The sequence below is a fragment of the Diorhabda carinulata genome, chromosome 5 (genome assembly GCF_026250575.1).
Source record: "Diorhabda carinulata isolate Delta chromosome 5, icDioCari1.1, whole genome shotgun sequence".
NCBI lineage: Eukaryota > Metazoa > Arthropoda > Insecta > Coleoptera > Chrysomelidae > Diorhabda > Diorhabda carinulata.
In genome coordinates, this window is record NC_079464.1 from 31,398,013 (window position 1) to 31,410,692 (window position 12,680).

The window sequence follows — 12,680 nt, forward strand, 5'->3', positions numbered from 1 at the left end:
ATCAAAAATATCTTAGTATCTTTATTATTAAAATATACAGGGCCAACTACTTACAAATATTCAACGTTAACTTATAACTATACATATTCACTCGACACACATTTTTCTAAATTTACATAATATACAGTGATGTTCGAAATGTATGTAAAGTTTGTAATTTCGAATTACTACTTATTTATAGATCATTTTTTAGGTTATGTCCATTACATTTGTATTAAATATCGAAACAAATATCAATTAAACACTTTTTAGTTTTCAAAAAAAAAAGAAAATTTCAGTTTTTATGCTAAATACCCCAATTCGCGCGTTTTTTGTTTTTCCAAAAAAATAATTGTACATAACCTCAAAGCGAGAAATAAAACATGATAGATCAAGAAGAAAACTTAATAAACTCCACTTTTTCGTGTTCAATTTAATTTTGAAAACTTTTAGTTACGAAATTTAGCCCTAGAAAAATCACGTCGAAATAATTGAGGTTATGTTTCAATTCAAGATGGTAACCTACACGTCAGACCCACTTTTTCCGGTATAAACAAAGCTAGAACTGGAAAAAACGAAAACAAAAAATTAATTTTGAAAAAATAAAATGAAAACTTCCAAAAATTCGAAATTTATCACTAAAACACGTTCCCTTGCCGACAAGATACTACAGGACGAGTATACAAGGACAAAGAGAAAGAACGTACACTGAAAAAACAGTTTTCCGATGAACAAGATACTAAATATTCCAATTAACGGTTTAGTACCAAACAAAATGACATATAGGATGAGATAACGAACGCTGAAGGTACTGAAAGTACTGAAACTATGAATATACCACATATACAAGGAGAGATAATTAAAAAAAAAAATTTTTTTGTTTTCTAGGTTAGGTTACGATGGAAAATAATTCAAATTTTCAATAAACGCGAATTAAATCAACACTGAACGCAAACGTTTATTTCCTCAACTTTTAGTACCATGGAAGGCGTACGAATTTTACAGGGGTAATACGAAATGTTAATAAAAGTTTCCGTTAATGATTATCCAATTTAATTTTTGTTTCGATTAAGGAATGGCACTAATTCAATAATAAAATTCAACGTTTTAATGGAAAGTTAATTTAGTGGTAACTTGGTTTTTAACTAATAAAAAAAAACAAATTTAATAACAGAAGTAGTTGGACTATCGAAAATAACTTTTTTGATACAAAAAAATTTGTTAACCAACGTTTTAGGATGTAGTATAATTTCGATTAATCAAACCTCGAGAAGGAAAACCTAAAAACAAAATAGCACAAATTCAAGAGACTTGGAAGTCTTATTGAAAAACCCAAAGGACAGAACTATCAGATCAAATGTGAAGCTACATCACCAAAAAGTATTTGATGGTATTAAAATTGTTGTTAGACAGTTTTTACTACTGCTTCTGCTAATTTTACTTCTTGGGATCCGTCCGTGTAGTTGATTTCACTATTCGAAGGCAAGCGGATCTCATTTCGAACCCATTTCTCCTAACTAGGAAGATTTACTTTGAATTTCCTAGTAAGTAGGATTATCGATATAAATCTTATTCCAGGAGAGGTTCCTACAGTTAATTCATCAACTGTACTGATTCTAATACTTTTAACAAACTCAAAATTGTCTCCGGAAGAAGCTTTTTATTCCTTCGAATGCAAATTGGAGGTTGTATGATTAAAAATGAAATTGGTATCAGTAGAAACAAGCCTTAGGGCTACTAATAAGGATCAAGACCCTAAAAAGAAACTTTTTCCACTAGGGGAATCCTTTGAAAAGACCAGAACTAGATACGGAAGCCAACAGGAGTCTTATAAGGGCATTAATACCCTAATTGACATTTAAAGACTTGTTCGAGAGTGTAATGTACAGATATACAATAAATACCCTGTATAACAATGTTTTACTATTCATTTTTACATATACAGGGAATTTTTGGGGGTTGAAATACTTGAAACAAACAGAAAAAACTCAAAATTGTTTCCAGAAGAAGCTTTTTATTCCTTCGAATGCAAATTGGAGGTTGTATGATTAAAAATGAAATTGGTATCAGTAGAAACAAGCCTTAGGGCTACTAATAAGGATCAAGACCCTAAAAAGAAACTTTTTTCACTAGGAGAATCCTTTGAAAAGACCAGAACTAGATACGGAAGCCAACAGGAGTCTTATAAGGGCATTACCACCCTAATTAACACTTAAAGTGTTATCTGAGAGTTTCCTGGTATGTGGATTTGTATTTAAAAAAATTTCAAGCCTTGAAGTTGTAGTATTGAATGATCCGATGGATGTTGGAGTTGTAGGAGACTCCGATGAGTTAGCTGGAGAACTACCATCAGTTTCCGTTGTAAAAAAAAACCCCTAAAACTGGCTAGTTGAATATGTGGAAACTTTTTATTCTTGATTTGATATCAAATAAACTCTTTTATTCACAATAATTGAAAAATAGAGGAAACTAAAGGTGGAAAAACGTTTGAATGAGAAAAAAAATCAAGAAATTAATCACACGATGAATAAATACTTTCTAAATTGAATCTACGAAACAATTAATTAAGGGTAGACACCGCTAGAGTACAAAGTACAATCAATAGGCACTGAAATTGAAAAAAAAATAAATTTTTTTTTGAACAAATCACAATAATAAAATTAATTACAATCCCTAAATATAAAAAAAAATCCAACTACCTCTGCTATATATTAATTAAAACAATTTCAAACTATTCTTTCACTCGCACATTTATTTTTGGTAAACCGGCTTTGGAGATTATCAATTTTCTAAAAATTTTCTTAATAAAAAAAATTGTAATCCCTTGCAATTTTTTTGGAAACATTCAAAAAACGATTTATCGTAACAAAAAGAAAAATTTGGAATAAATAAAAATCGATTCTAGATGAAATTCAGAAAGGAAATTCAGTAAATAAAAATCTAACCTCAATTAATCGACTACATATTCGGATTTAACTTGTACCAGTTCGGTCCTTTCGTCGTTGACAACATATTCGTTAGATTCTTCGATTTCAATAAATTGTTGATCTACCACTTCGCCTTCGACTATAACGGTAGCGTTTTCTTCCACTGTTTCACTTTGGTATTCTTCCACCATCGCTTCTTCGTCCCCTTCTAAAATAATCCAATTAAAATACCATAACATGACTTTCAGTGATTCTATATTGAACGATCACTCTATAACAATGTTTTACTAATCATTTTTACATAGACAGGGAGTTTTTGGGGTTTGAAATACTTGAAACAAACAGAAAAAACACAAAATTGTTTCCGGAAGAAGCTTTTTATTCCTTCGAATGCAAATTGGAGGTTATATCATTAAAAATTAAATTGGTTTCAGTAGAAACAAGCCTTAGGGCTACTAATAAGGATCAAGACCCTAAAAAGAAACTTTTTCCACTAGGAGAATCCTTCGAACTGACAAGAACTAGAAACGGAAGCCAACAGGAGTCTTATAAGGGCATTACCACCCTAATTGATACTTAAAAACTTATTTGAGAGTGTAATGTTCAGATTTACAATAAATACCCTGTATAACAATGTTTTATTATTCATTTTTACATATACAAGGAGTTTTTGGGGGTTGAAATACTTGAAACAAACAGAAAAAACTCAAAATTGTTTCCAGAAGAAGCTTTTTATTCCTTCGAATGCAAATTGGAGGTTATATCATTAAAAATGAAGTCGGTTTCAGTAGAAAGAAGCCTTAGGGCTACTTCTAATGATAGAGACCTTAAAAAGGAACCTTTTCCATTTGTAGAATCCTTCGAACAGACAGATAGTGGCATTAATACTTTTCAGACATAAGTTTTAGCTGAAAGTGTAACGTACAAATTCTGTAATGTAGAAGACGTGCCATCCTATATCCTATACAATGTGTTTAATAAAAAAAGAGAATCTTTCGGATACCAGTGTATATAATATGCTAATCACAACACATAAATGTATTAATTAGTTCATAAAAAATTATTAAATAAACCATTTGGTAATTTCCAAAACAATTACAAACAATAATAGTCATAAAACCATAAAAAAAATTATAAACGGATAATTTTTTTTCAAAAATCCCCCATAAAAAACGAAAATTTAACAAAAAAATTAAAATCCGCAATTTTGTAAAGTCGATATACGAGGGGTCGACGATAATATCAAAAAACCTTTGACTTACCTTCATATTGTACTTGTTGATATTCCTGTTCGTCTTCTGATTCCCCATCTAATACAACATGTACTCCACTGTGATCTACACTTGCTAAAATATCTTCTAACATTAAATGTTCTAAACTTATGGGGTTTTCGCACGAACTACAACCGCTGAGAACGTGACGAGAAAATTTTACAACCTGAAAATATTTTACAAAATAAAATCCAAGTCACCCAGACAGATCTCTACCGTCCAGTTGGGGTTTGTTTCGAACGCCACACAATTAAAAATAGTTTTCGGCTCCCCACTTAATTCCTAACCTCAATACCCTAATCCGTGATAAAATTATGGTACCCTTGGATTCTTCAGGGATAGTTTTGATGGATTTGGGGGGTTTGCAGGTTATAAACCCATGGAACTTCAATCAGCTTGTTTTGAACTATTATTTCAGACTAAAAATGGCCAAAATTCCTCCGCTTATGGTACCTTTAGACTCTTTAAGAGTAGTTTTGACAAGTTTAGAGGATTTCGTGCCCATCAGCTTACTTCAAACGATCATTTTGCCGAATCCAGACTGATCTGGATCCTTTATGGGTATCAGATAATTTGCACTTATCAGAAGTAAGCTTACAGTGAACTAATAGTATCTGGTATGTCGCGGGGTTCAATATGTTCGTTTTTACACTCAGATTTTGCTCAACTTTGAGGCTGTAACACCAGCAACAATACTAAATAGAGATCTATTGAATATTCCACAAAGCACAATCTAAATCTCTCTGTGAATTTATTGCAAAGCCGCAGAAAATGCTATTCGCAATTCCTCTTGTTTAATGTGTGAATAAATTATAATTATTTGTTTTTTTTTTGATAAATTATTTTAATTTTAGGTCTATTTTAATGTAAACTTCGTTTAAAAACAGATAAAATCGACTCATTGCAGTTTTAATCAACATATTATGATAAGAACTGAAATAAATCGACAGTAAATATTTTATCTGTTTTTAAACAAAGTTCACATTAAAATAGACCTAAAATCAAGATAATTTATCAAATAAAAAGCGAATAATTATAATTTGTACAACAGAAATATATAAAAACGTATAGGAGATAAGAAATTAAATAAAAATTATACTTATTAGACATATTGTACAAATAAAACGAAATATTTTTATAAATAAAGTATTTTCTTACCTTATCAGTGACGTAAGTACATTTGAGACATTTGTAGAGCCCCGCGAGCTGTCTATCGCTGTGTATCAACATATGTTTGTGTAGATCGTTTTTTCTTTTAGAAAAATATTCGCATTCCGTGCAATTCCATGAAAACATTTCGTTCCTTTCGGCGTGGTTCATTTCGTGTTTCGGTAGATCTCCTTTTCGTTTCGTTACATAAGGACACGATCTACATTTATATAAAGGAACACTATCTACAATAAATGAATAAAACGTTTAATGAAAAATGATCATTTATGAATAAATGACATAACTACCGTTAGTGCAATGTCCTAACATATGTTTCGGCATGTCGTTTTTTCTTTTAGTTTGATACGGACACTGCGAGCATTTGTAATAAACGGGTGGTATTACATCGGAATGATTTAACATATGAGTAGCTAAAACGCTCTTTTTTCTCGTCGTAAAACTACATAAAGTACATTGCATATCTTCCGCTGGCGTTCTTTTAGCTCTCTTCGTACCACCGATATTATATTTAACTTTTTTCTTCTCATCGCCAATCTAAAACAAATATATTAAAACTTGTCGATCAACCCAGGTATTCTATTTCACCTTAGTCTCAATTTGGAATTTCGGATCGTGTTTCTTAACTATAATCCTAGCTCTTGGTATATCTTTCGGTAAAGTAGGAATAATATCGGATACTTTTCTTTTTCTAATTCTCGCGGGAGGTTCATCTTGAACGATTTGAAATTTTTGTTCGGGAACTTCGTCTTCTACATCACCGTCGTGGTTAATGAGAATGTGTTCATCCAATTCATCGAGGTTTTCGGTTTCGAAGTTGCAACTAAAACAATTTAGCATATTTCTTCCGCTTATTCCTTCTTCATTTTCGTTTAGATATGCCTGTAAATTCATCTTCTTAGGCATTTTATTACTCTATAGGTTATTGAGCAAAGCTTAATTCTTCTAAAAATGACGCGCAGAAGAAAAAGAAGTGACAACTGACAGCGTATCCGTAATAAAAATCCTGTATTATCATTGGACGAGATCCAGAATATGTTTTATGAAATACACGGATGTATTAAGTGTTGCGTTCTTTCAACGTAAATATAATAGTTATAACCTTACTAAAAAGATAGGAAATAATGTCTAAAAAAATTCAGGGTTTTAAAGGTAAGAATTATTATTATTATTTCTATAATTATAAATTTTGTTGTAATTTAAGTTTTACCGTTGCTATTCTCTTCAACAAGTACGAGTTGCCACGAGATTTTCATCAAAGAACACTCTGTTAGAATCGATGATGATTCTAAACCACCAGGACAAACATTATTTGCTATAAATATTCCTCCAATTGCTACCGTAGAGGGTTTAAAAAACGCGTTTTCCATAGTAGGTAAAGTAAGACGTGTACTACTAGAAAATAATAAAGAAAATACAACTAACGACGGATTTAAAAGGGCATATATAATTTTCCATAAACGAGAACAACTTTTAAAAGTTTTAAAATTAGAAAAGTTGAATCCGCTTTCACCAGATGACAAACCCGTTAAAATAGGTCTAGAACAATGGATTGAGAATTATAATAATAGTATATGTGATCCGAAACTATTACAACAAGAAATTAATAGTTTTATGAAGGATTTTGATAGTAAAGAAAGTAAAGCAAAAGCAGAGGAAGTTGTAGACGATGAAGGATGGACGGTAGTTACTAAAAAGGGTCGAAAACCAGGTCTTTCTAGAAAAGAAAGCGTAGCAAAGAAATTAAACGACAAGGTACTTACTTAGTTTTATATTTGAATTTTGTAAAATTATCAGTAGTTATTGGTTTTTTTTTCCTATAATTAACGAATTCATTTCAGTTGGAAAAGGGGGCGAAGAAAAAGGAGCTAAAGAATTTTTATACTTTCCAAATAAGGGAATCAAAAATGAAGAATATAGCTACGTTAAGGAAAAATTACGAAGAAGCTAAGAAGAAAGTCGAAATGATGAAACAAGCCCGGAGGTTCAAACCCTATTAAATATTTTCAATATATAATTTTTTTTTGTAAAATAAAATTTTCGATGCTAAATAATTTGTTTATTTTAAAAAGGGGGGCTACTGGGAGAAAATTATTGAAAATAAAAATTAAAACTACCTTAAAATACAAAACGACATAACGTATACGGGGGGGATACGATAAACAATGAAAGAATATTTCAATAAATTCATAAATACGAGGGAGATACGTGAAATAGTGGAAATATTTCGACAAAATCGTAAATACGGAGTAGATTCGATAAACAGTACACGAATAATGGATTAGTTTGATAAATACGGGGTGAATACGATAAATAATGGATATATTATTTCAATAAACATATAAATACAAGGGAGATACGTAAAATAGTGGAAATATTTCAATAAATTCGTAAATACGAGGGATATACGACAAACAATAAACTAATAATACATTAATACGATCAGTACGCGGGAGATACGTCAAATAGTTGATGTTTATATTAATTTCAAATTCAAATACGGGGGAAGTACGTTAAGAACACGATCGGTAATAGATTAATTTTGAAAATAGGATGTTAAACGTAATGAAATGCATATTAATTCGAAGCCTGTGGAAGTAGAAGATTAAAATTTAGTCTTATTGCGCTTTCTATAGGAATTTAACGTAGCTATCAATATTTCTACTACTATACAGATTAGTATAAAGTCCCAGAAAGGAAATAATGATTACAATTATAAAAACAACACTCAAAACTACCGAAAACAGTTGAAAATTACACATTTCTATTCTATTTCGATAGCTATATAGCAATTTGTATTATTACTGTAATTATTCCTAGTTTACGAAATGAATTACCCGCAATTGAATAATGGGTAACCTATTTTTTGAAAGTATTTTCTAAATTTCCACTATAATCTTCTTAAAGTAAATTTTTTTCAAATGAAACACCTTATATTCCTCAACATTAGTATTTTTCATTTTATTTTTAACCAAATTTAACCTCAATTATTCAAATTTTAACAACTTTATTCTCAGAATTCATAAAAAAATTATGCCACAAATACGTTTTCTTTATCTTCACACCCTTTATACACGAAAATTTGATGTTTTATTATTGGTCACTGTTTTTTTGCCTCTCGGTATAACGTTTTAGTACATTATCCACTCAAAATGTTGAAAGAGCGAAGAATCAGTGATACTGACAGGTCGTATTGACGATTGTGGGTGCAATATATTTGCAGACACTCTTATCTTTTGTATATTAGCTCTGAAGTACCACCGCAGGCGTTTGACATAATATATCTGCTCCGTTCGAAACGATCGTGTAACAAACTAACAAACCTTTTTGTTTGTTCATAGACAATAACAATTCTAAATACAAAAAATTAATCGTTCATATTTTAATAATCAAGTAATATAGAATAATCATAAATAAAATGTAATTAATGGAATGTTTTATAAATAAAAACTTAATATAAGTACCACTATGTAATTAATTTGTTTATGAATTATACACGACTTCGATGGTGAAAAAATATTGGTTACGAATCAGTTCGGAATCGTATCTAATTGTTATCTGGCAATAAAATTATATTAAGGAAAAGAATTTCGAATATAAATAATCCCTATATGTATTTACTGTGAAATTAGATCATTTATATAAGTTGAAGTGAATCTATTTTGATTTTTGATGTTAAATATACAAAATATAAGGTTGGTTTTTCAGTTTTTAGTTTACTTCAGCAAGTCATTAGCAAAAGGAATGATTTCTTGTGATTTGAATAAAATAATAACTACGTGAAACATAATCACCAGTAATAATTATTAGTAAGAGTAAGGATTATTAAATAATTAATATAAATCGTATTAATAAGTTAATTAAAATTATACTTAATTAATATCTAAATTCTGTTTGTTTTGTGTATGTCAAAATAGCGCCACCGTAGTTTATAATACGAACTAAACCGTATTTAGAGATGGGAACTTTTATTCACATATCTACTAGTTCCTAAATAACAATTAATTTTATTATATTTTGACATTTTCTTAACAAAAAATATCATGAACGAAAAATTACAAGTTTTATGTTGAATATATAAACAGTAGTTGTTAATTCTTGTGATAAAGATTGGTTTTAAAAAACTTTTATTTCCAAACAAATAATACTCCCAACTCTATTATTTGTTCGTGGATATTTGTATTAATTATTTATTATCCTTACAAAATATATTCGAATTTCTGAATATCCTGTATACTATAACACGTATCTGATACGAGAAAAACCTTCGAAATACATTACCTCTAACAAGATTCCTACAAGAAATGGTATCGTGATCTTCGAGGATTCGACGGAGAATTAAGTGGCTGTGAGTGCAAAAAATCGCAACCACGTTTCCCTTTTAATTGATTTCCCATAAAAGGTTTCCGCGTTTAACATAATAGCGGTGAAGTGTTGACAACCACTTCGTCATGAGAATAGAAACATCTGGATTATCGACTCGAGAAAAGAGTTTACTTTTTTTTGTTCTCGCAAAAAACGAAATTTCTAACAATTATTCTCAATAAATATCATCATCATCATCCCTAATAAAGTGCCTGCTAATTATTTCCAGCACATATTTTGTTATTAATACTTTATATAATAAAAAAAAATCGGTAAAATAAAGATTTTTTTATATACCGACAACCCCGCTTCCGGGATCCATGGATCTCAATCACGTAGGTTGGTAAGAAACAAAAAGTCATCGACTAGACCGGCGTCGATTGTTCAATGACGATCGAAAGGGTGAAAACCCTCCGACCAAAAAGGCGGTAACTTTTGTAGGGTATCGTCCAATCAGACGACGTACTATAAATTCGTAACCACTGATCGGCTGCTTTTTAATCCTCTCGACAACGAGGGCGTGCTACGAGACCAGAAGGCGACGACGGTTCGAAAAGTACAGGGTGTACACGCGAAGTTTACAATCGAAATATTTTAGTTATAAGTTGAAAGTTGTGGTGATTAGTTAGTTGGAGCGGTAAGTTTTAGCATATAGATGTATTTATATAAAAAAATGATTGTTTTTCTTATTTTTTGTATCCAATATTATTAAATAAGTATCGAAACTACGAAAAAACGACGTTATTTCACTTCTATTTGGAGGCGATTGTGTAAAATCTTCTTTTAATAATTTTTATTCATATACCAGGGTCTGATGATAATTTGTAGTATTGTATGTGAAACAGGGTGAGAAAAAGATGCCTTTAAATTAAAATTTTTATAAAAAAAAACAAAAATTTTCATCTTATAGTTTGATTTCGGATGTGGACTGTCCTTAAAGCGCCTATAAGGGTTCAGTTTTATAAAAAAAAATACCAAACACTCCTTTCCACCTCATCATATTATTAAAAGATGTGGCTCTTGGTTGGAAGGCGTTTTTTCATTACAGTAAATAGCAAAAATAAGTTTTTTTATTTAAAAATTCGTATATTCAGACAGGAAACAACATTTTTTGATTCAGAATTTCGAAAAACATTCAGTGACTGTTGTGAATGTGTCAAATATGTCAAATATATGTCAAATTTGCCAAATATGTCAAATAGGCCAAACATGTCATTTAAAAATTCGTATATTCAGACGGGAAACAACATTTTTTGATTCAGAATTTCGAAAAACATTCAGTGACTGTTGTGAATGTGTCAAATATGCCAAATATGTCAAATATGCCAAATATATCGAATATGTCAAACATGTCATTTAAAAATTCGTATATTCAGACGGGAAACAACATTTTTTGATTCAGAATTTCGAAAAACATTCAGTGACTGTTGTGAATGTGTCAAATATGTCAAATATATGTCAAACATGCCAAATATGTCAAATATACGTCAAATACATGTCAAATATGCCAAATATATCGAATATGTCAAACATGTCATTTAAAAATTCGTATATTCAGACAGGAAACAACATTTTTTGATTCAGAATTTCGAAAAACATTCAGTGACTGTTGTGAATGTGTCAAATATGCCAAATATGTCAAATATATGTCAAATATGCCAAACATGTCATTTAAAAATTCGTATATTCAGACGGGAAACAACATTTTTTGATTCAGAATTTCGAAAAACCTTCAGTGACTGTTGTGAATGTGTCAAATATGTCAAATATATGTCAAACATGCCAAATATGTCAAATATACGTCAAATACATGTCAAATATGCCAAATATATCGAATATGTCAAACATGTCATTTAAAAATTCGTATATTCAGACGGGAAACAACATTTTTTGATTCAGAATTTCGAAAAACATTCAGTGACTGTTGTGAATGTGTCAAATATGTCAAATATATGTCAAATATGCCAAACATGTCATTTAAAAATTCGTATATTCAGACAGGAAACAACATTTTTTGATTCAGAATTTCGAAAAACATTCAGTGACTGTTGTGAATGTGTCAAATATGTCAAATATGTCAAATATATGTCAAATATGCCAAACATGTCATTTAAAAATTCGTATATTCAGACGGGAAACAACATTTTTTGATTCAGAATTTCGAAAAACATTCAGTGACTGTTGTGAATGTGTCAAATATGTCAAATATATGTCAAATATGCCAAACATGTCATTTAAAAATTCGTATATTCAGACAGGAAACAACATTTTTTGATTCAGAATTTCGAAAAACATTCAGTGACTGTTGTGAATGTGTCAAATATGTCAAATATGTCAAATATATGTCAAATATGCCAAACATGTCATTTAAAAATTCGTATATTCAGACGGGAAACAACATTTTTTGATTCAGAATTTCGAAAAACATTCAGTGACTGTTGTGAATGTGTCAAATATGTCAAATATATGTCAAATATGCCAAACATGTCATTTAAAAATTCGTATATTCAGACAGGAAACAACATTTTTTGATTCAGAATTTCGAAAAACATTCAGTGACTGTTGTGAATGTGTCAAATATGTCAAATATGTCAAATATATGTCAAATATGCCAAACATGTCATTTAAAAATTCGTATATTCAGACGGGAAACAACATTTTTTGATTCAGAATTTCGAAAAACATTCAGTGACTGTTGTGAATGTGTCAAATATGTCAAATATATGTCAAATATGCCAAACATGTCATTTAAAAATTCGTATATTCAGACAGGAAACAACATTTTTTGATTCAGAATTTCGAAAAACATTCAGTGACTGTTGTGAATGTGTCAAATATGTCAAATATGTCAAATATATGTCAAATATGCCAAACATGTCATTTAAAAATTCGTATATTCAGACGGGAAACAACATTTTTTGATTCAGAATTTCGAAAAACATTCAGTGACTGTTGTGAATGTGTCAAATAT

The 12,680-nt window shown here is 30.1% G+C and overlaps 2 protein-coding genes across 3 annotated transcripts; one reads left to right on the top strand and one right to left on the bottom strand.

Moving 5' to 3' along the window:
• Nucleotides 1-6: 6 nt before the first annotated feature.
• Nucleotides 7-6,322, bottom strand: LOC130893777 (zinc finger protein 335-like). 2 transcript variants are annotated; one of them, XM_057800139.1, is made up of 6 exons: nt 5,933-6,322; nt 5,635-5,881; nt 5,336-5,571; nt 4,169-4,343; nt 2,925-3,114; nt 7-544 (listed from the first exon to the last, which is right to left on the bottom strand). In XM_057800139.1, the coding sequence occupies exons 1-5, from the start codon at nt 6,248-6,250 to the stop codon at nt 2,930-2,932; spliced, it is 1,161 nt and encodes a 386-aa protein (XP_057656122.1). In that variant the 5' UTR covers nt 6,251-6,322; the 3' UTR covers nt 7-544; nt 2,925-2,929. The 2 variants fall into 2 exon arrangements, with proteins under 2 accessions (XP_057656122.1, XP_057656121.1); XM_057800138.1 differs by having other exon boundaries at nt 7-3,114.
• A 59-nt stretch (nt 6,323-6,381) lies between these two features.
• LOC130893785 (ribosomal RNA-processing protein 7 homolog A) lies at nt 6,382-7,398 on the top strand. The gene is made up of 3 exons (XM_057800159.1): nt 6,382-6,496; nt 6,549-7,099; nt 7,186-7,398. The coding sequence occupies exons 1-3, from the start codon at nt 6,469-6,471 to the stop codon at nt 7,342-7,344; spliced, it is 738 nt and encodes a 245-aa protein (XP_057656142.1). The 5' UTR covers nt 6,382-6,468; the 3' UTR covers nt 7,345-7,398.
• Nucleotides 7,399-12,680: the final 5,282 nt, after the last annotated feature.

Excerpts from the sequence above, each read along its gene's own strand:
- LOC130893777 (XM_057800139.1), bottom strand. The coding sequence starts at position 6,250 with ATGCCTAAGAAGATGAATTTACAGGCATATCTAAACGAAAATGAAGAA. Across the intron at positions 5,572-5,634 it reads GTTAGGACATTGCACTAACG|ATAGTGTTCCTTTATATAAA; the intron begins GTAGTTATGTCA and ends CATTTATTGTAG. Across the intron at positions 3,115-4,168 it reads TCAACAAGTACAATATGAAG|AAGGGGACGAAGAAGCGATG; the intron begins GTAAGTCAAAGG and ends GGATTATTTTAG.
- LOC130893785 (XM_057800159.1), top strand. The coding sequence starts at position 6,469 with ATGTCTAAAAAAATTCAGGGTTTTAAAG. Across the intron at positions 6,497-6,548 it reads AAAAATTCAGGGTTTTAAAG|TTTTACCGTTGCTATTCTCT; the intron begins GTAAGAATTATT and ends TTGTAATTTAAG. Across the intron at positions 7,100-7,185 it reads CAAAGAAATTAAACGACAAG|TTGGAAAAGGGGGCGAAGAA; the intron begins GTACTTACTTAG and ends AATTCATTTCAG.